This window comes from Cephus cinctus, unplaced genomic scaffold (genome assembly GCF_000341935.2).
Source record: "Cephus cinctus unplaced genomic scaffold, Ccin1 Ccin1_scaffold0767, whole genome shotgun sequence".
NCBI classification, from domain to species: domain Eukaryota; kingdom Metazoa; phylum Arthropoda; class Insecta; order Hymenoptera; family Cephidae; genus Cephus; species Cephus cinctus.
In genome coordinates this window covers 158,863-174,746 of record NW_014333372.1, presented here as the reverse complement: position 1 = coordinate 174,746, position 15,884 = coordinate 158,863, and the positions used below count along the sequence as shown (strand labels likewise).

At 43.5% G+C, this 15,884-nt stretch overlaps 3 protein-coding genes across 10 annotated transcripts; 2 read left to right on the top strand and 1 right to left on the bottom strand.

Annotated features, from left to right (window-relative positions):
- Positions 1–5,933: 5,933 nt before the first annotated feature.
- Positions 5,934–7,250, bottom strand: LOC107270422 (phosphatidylethanolamine-binding protein 4-like). 2 transcript variants are annotated; one of them, XM_025087780.1, is made up of 3 exons: positions 7,139–7,250; positions 6,342–6,644; positions 5,934–6,234 (listed from the first exon to the last, which is right to left on the bottom strand). In XM_025087780.1, exons 2-3 carry the CDS (start codon positions 6,458–6,460, stop codon positions 5,973–5,975), a joined length of 381 nt encoding a protein of 126 aa, XP_024943548.1. In that variant the 5' UTR covers positions 6,461–6,644; positions 7,139–7,250; the 3' UTR covers positions 5,934–5,972. The 2 variants fall into 2 exon arrangements, with proteins under 2 accessions (XP_024943548.1, XP_015600916.1); XM_015745430.2 differs by lacking the exon at positions 7,139–7,250 and having other exon boundaries at positions 5,934–6,341; positions 6,433–6,861.
- A 39-nt stretch (positions 7,251–7,289) lies between these two features.
- LOC107270455 (nuclear receptor-binding factor 2) lies at positions 7,290–9,436 on the top strand. Of its 2 annotated transcripts, none has more exons than XM_025087777.1 (3): positions 7,290–7,435; positions 7,773–8,029; positions 8,076–9,436. In XM_025087777.1, the coding sequence occupies exons 1-3, from the start codon at positions 7,412–7,414 to the stop codon at positions 8,572–8,574; spliced, it is 780 nt and encodes a 259-aa protein (XP_024943545.1). In that variant the 5' UTR covers positions 7,290–7,411; the 3' UTR covers positions 8,575–9,436. The 2 variants fall into 2 exon arrangements, with proteins under 2 accessions (XP_024943545.1, XP_015600972.1); XM_015745486.2 differs by having other exon boundaries at positions 7,291–7,435; positions 8,091–9,436.
- A 528-nt stretch (positions 9,437–9,964) lies between these two features.
- LOC107270456 (GTP-binding protein Rheb homolog) lies at positions 9,965–13,055 on the top strand. 6 transcript variants are annotated; one of them, XM_015745492.2, is made up of 7 exons: positions 10,023–10,355; positions 10,452–10,474; positions 10,838–10,956; positions 11,079–11,150; positions 11,250–11,457; positions 11,566–11,695; positions 11,779–13,055. In XM_015745492.2, exons 3-7 carry the CDS (start codon positions 10,908–10,910, stop codon positions 11,866–11,868), a joined length of 549 nt encoding a protein of 182 aa, XP_015600978.1. In that variant the 5' UTR covers positions 10,023–10,355; positions 10,452–10,474; positions 10,838–10,907; the 3' UTR covers positions 11,869–13,055. The 6 variants fall into 6 exon arrangements, with proteins under 6 accessions (XP_015600975.1, XP_015600976.1, XP_015600978.1 ...); XM_015745491.2 differs by having other exon boundaries at positions 10,452–10,481; XM_025087779.1 differs by having other exon boundaries at positions 10,438–10,474.
- Positions 13,056–15,884: the final 2,829 nt, after the last annotated feature.

Here is a 15,884-nt window from a genome sequence, read left to right as displayed (position 1 = left end):
GGGAAGCAAAGACGCTTCTACGTTAATCTCCTTCGCGGGATACATAACGCGCATCTCCGTCAGGCCTAGACCTCATTGGAATCCTACCGAACAGCCTTCTATCTTGCGGGACACAGCTACGAGCAGCCTATCGCAGTGCGCATTGCTCCATTAGAAGTGCCGTTTAATTATGCACGCTAATGATACCGCTTCGTTCATCGATTCGTTCGCCTCGATGCCGGGAGGCAATCGGGCTTCCGGTGCGATTCCTCGATGCAATCATCGAGCAACTTCATCGCGACCGCTTCGGTTCTATCGTTCTCCTTGGAAGCTTCCTGGGAGACCAGTCAACGTACGCGCACTGCATCTTGGGAAGTCTAATGAAAACGCAATGGAGACGTGGACGTAGCGGTGGCTTCCTCGTTGCTGGGTCTATCCATCTTGAGCACGTGCAGCTTTATTGGCCACGGCTTCCCTTGCCAGGAAGCGCACAGAGAAGACCCGACCGAGAATAGTTTTCACACGTCTCGCCGTTAATTGATATTCCGTACCCGAGTGAGCGTCTTGAGAAAAAGGTTTAACGATCCTAGCAGAGAGGGGAATCGAGAACGAGTCAGTAAACGAGTGTGTGTTCAAAGGGATAAGGAGGAGCGAAGGAGAACGTAATAGGAGGAATAAGGAGGGAAGAAAAAAAAAGATGACTCACCGAAGTCCACGCGAATCTTAACGGACGATGCTACTGAGGTCGTCGCAGGGCCGAAGGTGCAGCAGGGTCCTTTGCTCAGGCGTTCGTTGTCCGACCCTCGATTTTAGTACGGATCATCATCAGGAGAAGCAGGTTCCCGTAGCTGCGAGACGGACGGATTGTTTCCGGTAGAATAAGAGCGACGGCCACTCCTGCTCTCGTGGCTTAATTCGATTTCGTTCTGGCCATTACGTCCTCCTCGTCATCTCCTCTTTATCGCCTCTCTCATCCTGACGTCTCTGACTCGTTAATTTTTTTTTCCAGTCAGAGAGAGCGACAGAGACAGAACCCCCGAGACGTCTTGATCGGATGAACTCCTGTTCCCGAGGTCCAGACTCTCTGAACTAATCATGGAACCACTACGATCACGTACTCACCTACTTGCGTGTACCGACTTATGGCTATATTCACGCTGTTGCTTGGCTGTACTCACGTGTTGCACGCGACCAACAGACTCCCAGATCTCGATCTCCATTATCTCTTCTCTCTGAAAACTCGATCGCGGAATCTATCGTCCGTAACGAGGAATCCAATTAGAATTTGATACGCGCGGCGCACGCGCCGAGGAGGATCGAATGGACGGACCGACAACGATCCCGGTTCAAATCACGTTGGGCCCAGCGGCTGTGTCGTTCTTTTATCTTTTTTCATTATTTTTTTATTTTCTCCTCTCTTCTTTCAACATTTTTCTCTCTTTCTCCCGAGTCCACCTATCTCTGTCTCTCTATCTGTCCAAAACGCAACGTAACGCACGTAGGTACCTATATACATTATATACATCGTAGGATAGGAACGCCGTACGGGACCGGATGTGATGCAACTTATGAATGGCACGACGAACGGGTTACGTTAAATTTTCGACTTTCCAGGCGCATTCGAGGAGAGAAGGAAGAGAGTAAGAGAAGCAGATACCATAGAAGGAGCGAGGTAGGATAACAAGAGAGTTGGCCAAAGAGACTCTAGGAGGGACCGTGAGGAGGAAGGGGACGTTGGACCAAGTCGTGTTCATCCTAAGTCAAGGGGGAACCAGAGATGCAGAGGGAGAAGAAGAGGTTAAGAAGTATACACCTAATGCTCGGGCGAACGGGCAAAAGGGAGAGAAGATTATTGAGTGCGAGCGAGAGAGAGGTAGACTAAACGCTGGTCCAGGCGCGTGGGATGCTGGTTGCAGTTAGGCTCGTGCCTACTCCCTCTACCGGCCCTCTCTCCTCCTCTCCTCCCCCCTCCACCTCTCGGCCTCTCTGACTTTGAATACCGGTCGGTTCTCGGTTCTCGCTTCTCGAGTCTCTGGCTCTCTCAGGAGTGTGTTGGTCCTCGTAGTCGGCTGGTCGCTCGGTTCGCTACATAAGCGCGCGCGCCAACCACTTGCATACATGCACATATGGTACACACGCAGGAGGAGCAGGGTGTCCGTACGCTCGTTTAATGTATGTATGGTATGCTGTATGTAGATAGATTCGGATGCTGCGTGGACCAGTCTCGGGGCGAGCTAACGCTATACGGGCGGACAATGCGAGAGGCCTGCCACACCTCTTTTCTTCCTTCTTTCCATCTCTCGACATCGACTCGACTCCGGGCTGAAGCGACGCGACGCGCCCTTGCAGGATATCCTGCGTCTTCGAAGGCTGCTGCATCCTTCTTCCTTTTATCCCGCTACGTATTCGCCAGTCTGCGCGTGCTCCCTCCGTAACCTTTCAAGAAGATCTTGAACGGGACGTAGCTGTAGGTCCAAGTTCGAGGTGAGTTCAGGGACGCCTCCATCGGAAGGACCAGGTCGACTTGGATGACGACGTCGGAGTAGTCTGTTGACCTGACGCAGACAAGGCAGGAGCGTCTAGGCGCGTTTGCCGTGGCCAAACATAGTCAACCGGGAATGATCAATTTATGAATGAATCGACGCCACGGTGAAAGTCTCCGGCGGACGCTCGACGTTCGACGCCTGATGTCGCAAGACTCGCGATACTGATCTACGAGGTGGATTATGGTAGTCGCGATGATAACCTTGAAAACATTACGAAGTCCCAGGTTGATCCTAGAAGACCTGTCGCTGCTGTCCTATGAACCTGATGAGGAAGGAGCCAGGATGATCCCTCTTCCTGGGTAAAGGAATGCAGGATCAGGACTCGCCGACGAAATTAAGACTTGCCGTCGCATTTATTGCGGCAATTAATTGCAGGCCGAGTCGCTTCATCCGGTCCCGCCTAGCGAGGCACGAGCTGTAACATAAGCGCGAAGGCTGGAGAGACCCGAGGCCCGAGACCCGGGAGCCGGGGCCCCACGGCGGCACGGGCCCCGGGAGTTTCCATTAAAAGTTCCACGGTAGCTCGTCCTCTCCCGGTTAATTCGATCTCTCGTGGGGCCTTCGATCACCTTCGAACGGTAACGGTCTCGCGTGTGCGCACCCGTCTAACCGAGTTAAACGAACCAGCGAGATCGAGAGATCGAGGGATCGAGGGATCGAGGGAGACTCGTCCTAATGCCAAGGATAAGGAATTCTTTGGACTTACTGAGAGTCGAGAGCGAGAGAGAAGGATAGAGGCAGGTTCTCTCGGTGAGTACGAAGAGAGAAGTCGCGCGTAGAGAGGGCGTGCACCGTGTCCCCGGGTATCGGCTCAGGATTTATTCCCTCCGCAGGAGCCCACCCGATGGCCGAGCCAGACGAAAGCACGCGACGCATCCCCGTGACCGTGCTGCAGCCACGTCCTCCGCGTGCACGCGTGAACCCACCTACTCCGATGCTCCGTGAACGAGAGTCGGAGCGAGAAGAAATATCACTGCTGATAGGAAAGGCACCAGAGAGAGAGAGAGAGATAAAGAGAGAGAGAGAGAGAAAGGAAGAAGAAGAGAAGGAGGAAGAAAGAAAAAGAAAAGGAGAGATATGCGCGCCGGTACACACGTGTCCTGGATCATGGATGCAAATATGGCATAGTACCCTGGCCGCGCGGCTCGCGCCTGGATATATACCTACCTAGACAGTAATATGGGTAGGTAACTCAGGCGAGGTGGGTTGGGCCGCACCCTGTTCCTCAAGCATCCACCGAGCAGCAGACACACCAACGTCCGAGCGGGCCTTCGCGCTCACCTTCTCCTCGTAGAGTCTCGTACGCGTGACACCGACACCAGCAAGAGGACCGGGACCGAGAGAGCCAGCATCAGCCAGCATCAGCCAGCATCAATACCAGCGCGATCCTCCTCGCTGCTGGACGCGGAGGGCCGAGATGCGAGGTGAACGCCCCCCACAATATCTTAAATCCACGCTGCCCCGATGGTGCGTGCATGCGTGCGTCCAACACGCGTGTCCCTTTCTACGTCTCCTCGCACACCTTCCGACTACACGGTATCTCTGGTGCACCTACGTGAGACGGCTACACACATCCTCCACTCTCGGACTCACTCTAGCTGCTCTTTGCTCCATGTATGCACTCGGCACTCTCGCGCCTAGGTGGTAGACCGGCCCTGTCCACTTTTCCCATGGGAACAATACCCCATGGGATATAATAACAATGGTCACGGGCGTGGGAGTCGACTCGATCTTTATTTACCTCTTTTTCTCCCTGTTCGTCTTACTCTGCCCGCTCCTCTCATCTTCTTCGTCCCTCCACATCCTCCGCGTACTCCTCGTCACCTTCGAGAACCGATTTACGTCGCTCTAACCACGCGCTGTTTTCTGCCCGTTGAGATCTCAAAGGTGTTGACTCTTTCTCTGTCCGGTGTTAGGTCCTTGTCTATTAGTTCGCAAGGACTTCCTGTCCCTGGCAGAAGTCCCCTAAAATATGATGAAAGTTCCGGCTGGCGTTTCAGTCACTTGCGGAAGGATCAAGGAAGAATCACCGAAGGGAGGTGGAAGGATGCTTAGCCTCGGCTCAATGTCGACCGAAACTCCCGATTCTTCGCAGCCTTGGGAAGGTGGTGAAGGTGGCGACAGGGAGGGTTGCCAGCTAACAGGGAGCTACCGTCATTAGTATTTTTATCGATATAATCTGGCGCGGGGCTGCCGCAAGCGATATTGCGCCAGATGAGGAGCGGCTGGCAGCACTTGACTCGTGATTGAACGACATTTTCACAACTCCGTGTTGTCCCTGCAGCCTGGAGCGGAGTGGTTGGTGCGCGTGGGCGACCGGAAACTATCCCTCCCACATTCGGATGCCCTAACGTCGTGGGGAGGGATGCGTTCTCCGGCAGCGGGCCAGTTCCAGCCTCTGGGGAGGAGGACGCGGTGGAGGGAAACTTTTAGTAGACCCTTCCGAGCGAGGTTGACCTCGATCTTCAATTTGGGTATCGTCCTCCATTATGAGGACCTGGTACAAGGACTGCTGTCAGGGCCAACTTACGATACGCATAAACATCCAAAGATCAGTATCAGATCGGTGTTGTCAATGTTTGCTGTCGAGTGGCAGAGCTTAATGAGTCCTCGAGGTGCATTACCTTCTTTGAGGTAATCGAAGGTTAATGCGGAGGCGGCTCCTAGCGTGTTGCGCCAGGGGCACTTGACTTCTGAATCAAAGATTTTCACAACTCACTGAGACCAGGTTGACGCGTGGGCGACCGGAAATCATCTTTACCTCTACGAGAGAGCTGGACCCGGCCCTACCACCTTCGACGATGCCTCCTCTCCTAGGAGGTGCTACGAGTCTTCACCGTTCCAAAATCACATACTCGTTCCAGTAAAAGAGAGGCTGGAACCTGGAAGGGCCAGAGCAGGCTCCTTCGGATATAGAAAGGTGATGACCTCGATCCTACGCGGCGCACGCCGTTCTCGCCTGCTCGTTCTGCCTGTGATGCCTGCCTGCCTGCCTGACTGCCTAACTGACTGACTACCAGCCCCTTTGCCTCTTCACGCTGACTGAATGCCTGACTCTCTGCCCACGCTGCCCTTCTGTCAATTATATTTACTATTTCATTCATACTTGGCGCTACCTCGCCTGGTCCACCGAGGTCCATTCATGAGAGCGCACGCAACCAAGACAGTGGCTTCCTCGGGAGGAACCGAAATTATTCAATCTCTCAAAATATTACTCCTTTCGTTGATTCTACCGACTGCTGCACCGGAGAAGAAGGTGTTCCCGTCAAAAGGAGAATGTCAGTCCTCTTTAATATGGTAGTATCGTTAATAGAGAGGCATTCTGCCGGTTCGAGTGACGGGACGCTAAATATCACGCTCCTTGACTTTGTACAGGCTTTATCCATTATATGAGCAACAATTCTCTCTGTTAGTCAAATTTTGTGGTACTTTGAAAACCGATGGAGTTCACGCCCTGGTGCGGAATTGTGTGCCAGCTACTGGTCCACATAACTTTGTCTCCTGACTTGACACGTAGTCAGCGAGGGACCAGTTACCGCGACGATCATCAGGCACCGACTTAAGGTTGACGCTTGGATTTTGTTGTTCGTACACCAGAAACATGTAACGATGAATTCCTGTCGTCGAGGGTGGATCCGGTTCACGATAACAGAGGGTCGTCGCCACATTCTTCAGAAGCCCGTCCTGCAGCTCATTTCCAGGAATCTCGCTGAGTATTAGATGATTATGAAAATTTTCAGGTTGATAACCAGGTACGTCTGGATTCAGCATGAAGAGAACGTAGCTCTTGGAATATTTCGCACGTGGCATGCTCACCTGGACGTAATAGACATCACCTTTGACCTCCTCGAATAATAGATTTCAATACGTAATCGTATATATCTGAGGCATTTTCTTAAATTCATACTTATTTTGCATCGCGTTACAATTCTCATCCCGAACTGTCACATTAGCTACAGAAACAATTTCCAGTCCGCCAAATAAACAGGCACAGCTGATGTTCCTGGGATCGACTTGGGTACATTCCTGAGCCGAAATAAGCACGCAGTTTCCCAGGATCAATAAAATAGCTACAACATCTACTCCAGTCATGCTTAAATCTTCTATCAAAGGCTCGTTCTGAAATAAAGAATAAAAAATGATCTTTTTAATCCTTGGCCATCCGCCATTAAAGAAACATATGAGGAGCGAGTAAGAAAGATCCTTCAGTTCCTTTATCTTATTATATACACGATTCGCATGAACTCTTCCTTAACTATTTACTTACTGAATGAATTTGAATACTTTCCAAGGAATTTAATTCGAAAAATTGTATGATTACTTTGCCGCGGGTCCACAGAAGTTATCATCAATGTATTGAAGACTCCTGAGGATATATCAAGTCGCTCATTCATTCAGTATTCACAGTTTCATTCATGCTCTTGGCTGGGCGAGAAAGTTGCTTTGCTCAACGGGCTCTGATGTGAGCAGTGAGCGTCGACTACAATTAATCCTACGCAAAGTACATCGCTGCGGGAAATGAATGGAGCCAAGCGGAATTCTCAATGGGAGACCAGAGACTCGATATCGCGGGAAATTCATATTTTTACATTAAGAGACGCACAAGGTCTTACGTGAGGATTGCATTAGCATAGCTTGAGGCTATTCGCGCTACTGTGACATCGGTCCTTATTCCTTCGTTCAATATTTAATTTAAGCAGCAGCATAAGTATTAATGCGCTTCGGCTGGCAACATATAATGGCGCCATCTTACGTTCTTCTTGTAAAATGTATTCTGCGTCATCCGATGGTACGATCTGTCTTGGTCCATTGAAGTTCCCACCAAAAATTCTTACGGCATGTGTACCTTACTGTTTTTGATTCGCTGCCCGATCAGCTGATCAGTTATGGAGACTTCTGCCTTGAACGTGGTGAGTAGCTATTCTTTTTTAGCTCTTGAACGATATCTCTTGCGTTATTAGTATAAGCCCCTGTGACCTTTGTACTTTACGGTAACTCAAAACGTTTGAGGATTCGATTTTTGGCAACTGTATCTGGATGACACTCGAGCGTAGACTCTCTATTTACGTATTCATTGGTAAATATTCTAAACGTATTTGGGTCCACTGGTTTATATGCTGTTGCATCGTTCAAAAATTGGAATTTTACTGGCAGCTATTTCGTTTTATGTTATTTACTTATACTGTGAGAATTTTCAATTGTTTGTTTAGAGAGATCGATGTAAAGGAATTTTGTTTTTATCTGAAGGCACACGAGAGGCAGAGACGAGCTGAAGCACTTTTAAAAGAAAGGAGGTTCGAAGAGGCTGCTGAGTGTCATGAAAAGGTAGCTAGTCTCCTTGAGGAAGTTCGGGCACAGATAGAAAACAATTTAGTGGATCTTCGTACTTCTAGTACCTCTAGTCAAGGTTCTGGTTTTTTCGTCAATTCCCTTTGCTCATTAGTTACTAGAGAGTCCTTGATTCTTCAGAGGGATTATCACGAGAGACAAGCTGCAGTAGTTAGGTATGTATTCAATCTGAGAAATCTAATTTTGATTCAATACTGGTAGTTATTTTAATTACAGAATGAAACAAGTACAATATGAGGAATATAAAGCAAGTCTGGAGATTCAGCAGCGGGATCTGCTGGGCAAACAAGTAAATAATCAGTTGGAGAAACCTAGTTCCGATGTGCTTGTTCCTGAGAAGATTGAGGGTTCCCTACGACATGCCATTTACAAAACTATCGCAGAACAAGATAGTCTTCTTGTTGGTCTGCTGTCACTACCGGAAACTGATAGTCAGTACTTTAAACATCCCAAGGATTCGGGTGTTATAATAGAAGAGTTACGATGTGTCAATGGTCAACTTCGTTCTCTTGTAGAGAGTCTGCTACTTGAATTAGATTCTAAGGAGAAAGAAGTACGTCATTTGAATGAAAAATTAAGGGCAGTGTCTATAAGTCCCAACGAAGAGTCATCTCCAGAGGATCCAAATTCCTTAGATCTTGCATCACTTCCTCCATTAGTTCCTTTGGATATGCCTCTCTTTGATTTTACGTCATCGTAATTCATGCGCTTCTGCCTTTGCACCCAAAAAACTCATTCATTCTTGTGACAAAAAAGCTAATTTGTAAGACTATTTTATCATAAACATAGTGAAAGATCATAATATTAGATTATATACTCCATACACGACGATTTTAAGTTTATCAATCAAGAATGGCTATTGGGCTATAAAAAAATCGTTCCTTTCTGAATGATATTGTACAAAGAAATTCGTATAAAAACTTAGTATAGAGTAACATTCATCAAGACTGCATCAATTAACGTGCCCTTTACACGATATCTTTTTTTCGGTTGATATACATAAATCTAATAACATATCAATTTTATCATACTATTCATTGTTCTGTTTATATAGTTTTCCTTTTTGCACCGCAATTAGCAGACAAGCCGAATAATTCTAGTTACTCAGGTCGATAAGATCTCTGTTGTTCTCCTTAATTGTTGACACTGTACAGCATCGTAAATAGTCTCTCTGTCGATGAAATAGAAATTTATATTCACTGCCATTTTTAAATCTCTGCTCCTACGTCAGCAGACTAATTATAAGTAGGCAGTGATCCTTTTATTATTATTATACATCAATTCGATCACAATGTAAATACAATATTAATTTCATCAATCGATAGCTAATAGCACCTTTACATTGCAAAAGATTATTTTATCTCATTCGATGTATCATCGTGATCTATAACAGGTGGCTTTTTATAATTCATATAAGAAAATAAAAGTAGGGATTACGCTAAAAAAACACCTGATCGCTAGCTGCACTTTTAGCAGATTCTACGAGGACAATCTTAGAAAAACAACCTGCATTGTTACGTGTGTGGAAACTTGTGAATAAAATGAGAACATTTTTTATCTAAGCTGCGTGTGAATTGAATAACTTTTAGTAGAGCATATAGAATCACTATATTAGGGTTCTTTGTCCTTTAGCATAAAAATCATCTAGAACCGATAGTTCTGTTTACTTTCAGAATACATGTGCCATGATTTGTTAAAGTGTAAAAATTCTCAACATTTTTGACTAAATGATAAATTTATAATTACCGACCTCAGATATCAGCACGAAACGAAATTATTATTTAGCTACTAGAGCAGATGGCGTTAAATTGGCGAAATTGGGGTGTTCGCAAACTCATCATCCTAAAAGAGAATTTGTAATGAACGATCTGGCACTTGGCCCTCTATGAGGGCATAAAGCCAAAAAGGAAAAAGAAGAAGAAGTAATGGACGATGATACATTTATACCGGATGGCACTTTCATAAATTCATGCGACTCATGGACTTTGCCAATATCACGCGTAGTATCACTAAAGGTGGCTTCTGCGTCTTTTGACGCTTTTATAGGAATATATTTGGAACGCATTGGAGAGCGGACACTTGGGGAGTCCCGATGGCCTTTGTGGCATAATTGCGTCTGATGCGTAGATCTTGCGTCCTTATGTCAGTATCAGTCAGTATATACGCGCAAGAGTGAGGACGACATCGTAATAATTGCGTTGAACCGCGAGTCGAGTCGTGACTACGAGCAGTCTTCAAAAGTTTATAGTGCCAAACAGCCTGAGAAATAAAAGAGGCATTTAAAACTACGTGTATGCACGGGAAACACTAGACTCCATTAGACAGTATACCAGGAACGAATAATCAGCTACGTTTCTGTGTGAAAGCTGAGAAGAACATCTGAGGATCTTTGTAATCCCCAGCAGTATTTTCAGTTTAGCGTTTAGAATCAAAATTGTACCAAGCATTCATGGAGTTATACAGAAGAGTCCTGTTCTGAGTGTAGGTTTCTGATAGAAGTCATTCTAAATAATTATAAACAGTTTGTAAGGTTAATCAATTGAATCTTTTATAAGTGAGATAGAATTTTTGTTCTAGCAAGGGTTTCATTGTCGGTAGAGGTTAGATGTGAGGAAAGAAGACATTTAGTCCAAATTATTTAATGTACACAACATAGAATGCTCTGCTTGTGCAGTGTTGTGTAGCTGGGAACCTATTCCCAAATCGTGCTATGAATTTATGGTGAACTAGAATTATAACATGATTGTATCATTGGTCATTTTAAACAGTTTCTCTTAGAGCCAGGAAATATTTCGTTGGAAAAGATTTTCAAGGACCAATAGTACAACAATGCTATAATTCCTATGTTCTACAAATTTGTAGCGGAATTCGGAAATATGTCCCGTGAAGGACACCGCACTTACGTAGCATTCTCAACGTGGAATAATTTGGAATGTGGTCTCTTTTCAATTCTCGATCTGTAGCCGCTTGTAAAGGAAGCTTATCTTCACCAGTGGGAACAAATAAATAAAGAAGAAAAAGAATTACTGAAGAATGCCGTCAAAGCAGAGAAAAATAGCCATTATGGGTTACAGATCCGTAGGTGAGTTGTAGTTGCACATGCATTTTCTAGTAACTGACTAAAAACATGGGTGTTTGATTCCTATCCTTAGTTCTGACATCACAGGCAATGCACGCTCATTTATATTTTTTTTTGTCTTACAGGAAAGTCTTCACTCAGTATACAGTTTGTGGAGGGACAATTTGTGGACTCTTATGACCCTACGATTGAAAATAGTATGTTATCTCAGTACAATATTTTGCAACCGATGAGCTTGTATTTATGATATACTTCAGTCTTTGGGGTATAACTTATGTTTTCGTTTTGTACTACAGCATTCACAAAGAGCACACGGGTCAACAGCCAAGATTATGAGGTAAAGTTAGTCGATACAGCTGGTCAGGATGAATACAGCATTTTTCCTACACAGTACTCCATGGACATTCATGGATATGTTCTGGTCTACAGTATAACAAGTGCAAAGAGTTTTGAAGTTGTACAAACCATATACGATAAGCTGCTTGATATCACAGGCAAAGTCCAGTAAGTTTCATTTTGATATGTTTGCCAATTTGTATTGTATAATAATTTGACTAGTTTGATTAGACATTCTTGTGAAACACTAATATTAAAAAAACTTATTTATTACAGCGTTCCAATTGTTCTTGTTGGAAACAAGACAGATCTCTATGTGGACAGGATGATTTCCACGGAGCAGGGAAGACGTTTAGCAGATTCATGGCACGCAGCTTTTCTAGAAACCAGTGCAAAGCAAAATGAGGTGCTTACGATTAACTAATACCATGCATCGATACGTTGTAATAACTTCTAATATCGCAATTGTTTGCTTATGATCCGTTTCAGTCGGTGGCCGACATTTTCCATACGTTATTGATCGAAATTGAAAAGGCGGACGGTAATGTACAAGAAAAATCGAACTGCGTCATCTCTTGAACTTGGTTAGCTAGGCCCTTGCTACAGTACGGAACACACTTTTATTGATGTATTCGTGATGTATTAAAAGGCGATATATTTTTATGACTGTTTAAGTTGATAAGAAAGATCAATATTCCATTCGATATGCTTTCGACCGGCTACAAAAAATGCGTCGATTTTGTAAGATCTGTTACATAATTCTGTGAAGGGCATATTTTATTATTAGTAAAAAGGTCAGAACGGTGCATGCAATATGATAGTTTTACTGAAAACTTGCATCTCTTATCGCACGTGCATCCGCCTCGAGTCATAATTTATCAGTGTGATGACAAACAGCGTTCTTTTTTAAAAATGAGTCAATTATCGTTTCGATCGAACAATTTTATGATGCAGCATGAATATTACTACGATAAGATATCCTATAATAAGCAATAGGCAATATGCAAGTTTCGTAGTCTGTTAAGCTCGGGGTAGACAAAGTCTTGTGTTTTCAACCCCTTCACTTCTCAACAGACCTTCTATCAGAGACAAGAAATCAATTTATCGCAACTCATCGAGACCAAAAGAAAGCTAGATATCCGTTCTGTAAGGAATGTGACGAGTCTACTTCGATTTTGTTGATCAAATACAGACTCTGATAATAGTATACAGATACATTTCTTACTTCAGTAAGTACTTTTACTTTGATACGTTACGTAACTGCTAAATATCTTGACGTTTAATTGTCCTAGTTTGACTTACCATAGATAAATAAATAAAATTCAGCAAATTAAAAAGCATTTCTACGCATACTTATGTATATTGTAGTAACGTTGATGGTTATCATCACCTATGATAACTGATAGTGAATTCTTTTGTGAACATGAAAGATACCATTTATTTATAATTTTCTGTTCTTGACGTTGTTGTCGGGACAAACAAGTTTACATAGAAAGGACACTTTGAATAAAACGGAACTGCCAATCGTTAGCAGGTTCAAAGATTATACACAAAATTGGATTGTTACAATATATATTAATCACCTTTGCCGCTCATCGTCATTCTCTCTTTCTTTCCAATTACTTTTTTTAACTTTTACAGCGTTACATACGATCATATAGGACAGTAGAAACATGTTGAGAATTGCGAAGAGTACCCACGACGTCTTACGATATAATATATATGTATAGTATATATACTATATAAATATACACGTATGCAACTTATGTAATGTACATATAGATGTATCACCGACTAAGCATCTCACATAAATTGAAAAGGATGCTTAATCGTACCAGAACATCCACCATTCTCCATTCCTCCTACCGCCGCCATCGTAATTATCGATTAAAAGCTACCGTGTAATCTAGTAAGGTACAAACAGGAGTTTTTTTTTTCACTTTTACAGGCGGATAATATTAAGCTCAGGTTTTTACTTAAATCTACTAAACTAGAAAGGGGAATAAGGGCGTCGCGACAGCCTCGCGTCAAGCTCAGCCTCTCGAATTGACATGAAATTCTTGGCAAGTAGGGAGAAAACGAGTCGCGAGACGGCCGACCCTAAGTAGCGCCATTTTTTTCCTTACAGAGGAAGAGGAGTTTTTGAGGCGCGCGCTTTTTTCAAGTTGACTTTTTGAGGTTCCTTCATCGCATACGCGCTTTCCCATTCCCATAATTACTGGATCGATAAGTTACCGACAGTACGAAGAGCGTCAGTGATCTTATAAAGAAAATTTTTATAATATTAAACAAAATGGAGTATGGAAAAGAAATGAACACTAAGTAAAAAGTCATGTCAGCGAAAATCGCGCGCCTTTTGCCACAACCACGTTGGTGGCAGTGGCAATGTCATGCAAAAGCGGGGGATGTTAATTATTGAGCAAGATACTAACGCTTTTTTTTCATTCCTAGCTAGCGGACTAATAAATTACGTTTATTGTAATACGCATTAATCATTAGAGCGTGCGCGGACTGCCTTTCTGAACGTAATGACGCCGCCATTACTGTCTCGAGATCTTTTGACATTTCATCATCATGCGAGAACCTGCTTAGGAATGAAGAAGAAGAAAAAAGAGAGTGTTCTCGTGATTATACCAAAAGGAGAGAGACGGATAGGAACAAAAAAATAACAGACTAGTGAACTTATATTCTCAAGTCAATTTAAGAAATAGTTACGGCGACGTAATTAGTCAGATTTGAAATCTCAATAGAAAAATTAAACGATTCACAGCTTTAGCAAGGATTACAACAAAATTATAATAAAATGGCAGTCACACGCTTCACAGATGCCTTAGAGCGAACAGGTCTTTTTATAATCGGCGTTCCGTTCTCGAGTTTACAGCCTAATTCGTACAACACGTGCGCCCAAGTCACGGCTAAAGGTAGGTACAGAATTATTGACAATAATGACGGATCTACTATAATTAGGTACAGTTTGTGCACAGTGGTCGTTGTGTCGCAAGAATGTGAAACGGCGTTTTGTCAGTGGACGCAAGTCGTAGGATATTTGCTTTTTCGTTAATTAACACGTTTCTCGCTTCGAACGATCAGTCGACATTACAATATTTCTTTGTCCTTTTGAATATTAAATATCCGATGTGCACAAGAGTATAGAAGGATTTTTTCTTTTTTTTTTCTACCACAGCCCATTTAACGATATCATTATATATATATATATATATTATAGTAATTATTATATATGATAATTAGTAAGACATACGTGTATGTATACGTTTAACATAATATACAAAAAAAACCATGTTAGCTCTCTTGCTCTCCAAGTTTTCAAGACTTCAAAAATTCACTCTCACGACACTCATCGTTTAATTGATTAATTAGCAGTATTAATTGCACGCTGTCTGTTTCCTCTATTGGAAAGTAGCCGGGTGCCATCGTCAAGAGGAACTAGATGGACGCTTCGCCATTTTTTTTGTTTAAACAATCTTTCCAAATCCTTCGTGGAAAATTTATTGTATCGCGTGGATCTCGATTACTGTCTAAGGATCACAGCCTAAAAAAGTGTCTACCGAATATGAATCGAGGATCGATTGATCGATCAAATCGATAGGAGAGATCTTCCCGTGAGTGAATCAGTAAATCGTCGTGATCGCTACGTTCGCTCTTGACAAAATTCGGAAACCGACAACGCCAAGACGCAAAGCGGCGAAAAACAAATGAAGAATGCAAAAGATATATTTCAAAGAGTCTCGACTGCGTCATCCTAACACGGTATATATCTGGAGCTGAAATTCTTAAAGTCTTCGAATCGTCTTGATAAAGTCAATTATCAATAAATACCAAGTAACGCTCCTCGAGCCGAAATTAATAGTCTTTGTTACACTAAGGAAGAAGGTCAAAAAAAAAGTTCGGCAATCAATGGAGAGCATATCTTGTTAACCTACAATCTACTAGCACATTTTTTCCCCTTATCACTACACACCGACACGACGTCTTCTTGCCTTTCCCGTATCTACTTTATAGTAATATGGACGACTAAACTGCTAACGCGTGAAAGAATTAAAAAAAAGAGGAAAGACGCGTCTAACGTCTTGAACGTTGGGCATTTTCTTTCTCACTTTCTCTGGTATAAAGGACGTTAATAATATACAGGACCAAAGTGCTCAACGCGAAACTAAAAATATCGAATATTCTTCGCGGAAGCTCTCGCCGAGACTGCAGGTTGTGTCTAAAACTGTCTTTAAAAAATAAGAAGCAGCAATTGTTAGTTGAAAAACGGAAGGGAAAAAAAAATAAAAGTCACTTGGGAAACAAAGTAAAGAAAATAAGAAATGACCACATTCGTTCCTCTTGATTTGCCAAACGATCGGAAAAATATGCGAATCGACGTAGCAGCACTAGCAAATTCACGTTCATCCGATAAAGTGTGCTCGCGTCCTTAAAGAAATTTGAAAACTTGTATTTTTCCCGCGCTAAGAACTGCCAATGCGGTACCAATCGCACAAGCGCGACGATCGTTACTTTTTAAAATGCATAACCATACGAGTTCCTTCGCTCGCGAGGAAAGAAAAAAAAAAAAAAAAAAAAAAAAACCACAC

Bases quoted from the DNA above. Each gene is read 5' to 3' on its own strand.
- LOC107270455 (XM_025087777.1), top strand. From the start codon at position 7,412: ATGGAGACTTCTGCCTTGAACGTG. The intron at 7,436-7,772 runs GTGAGTAGCTAT...TTTTATCTGAAG, and splicing joins AGACTTCTGCCTTGAACGTG to GCACACGAGAGGCAGAGACG. The intron at 8,030-8,075 runs GTATGTATTCAA...CAATACTGGTAG, and splicing joins AGACAAGCTGCAGTAGTTAG to TTATTTTAATTACAGAATGA.
- LOC107270422 (XM_025087780.1), bottom strand. From the start codon at position 6,460: ATGAGAATTGTAACGCGATGCAAAATAAGTATGAATTTAAGAAAATGC. The intron at 6,235-6,341 runs GTGAGCATGCCA...TCTAATACTCAG, and splicing joins GTGATGTCTATTACGTCCAG to CGAGATTCCTGGAAATGAGC.
- LOC107270456 (XM_015745489.2), top strand. From the start codon at position 10,908: ATGCCGTCAAAGCAGAGAAAAATAGCCATTATGGGTTACAGATCCGTA. The intron at 10,957-11,078 runs GTGAGTTGTAGT...TTTGTCTTACAG, and splicing joins TATGGGTTACAGATCCGTAG to GAAAGTCTTCACTCAGTATA. The intron at 11,458-11,565 runs GTAAGTTTCATT...TATTTATTACAG, and splicing joins GATATCACAGGCAAAGTCCA to CGTTCCAATTGTTCTTGTTG.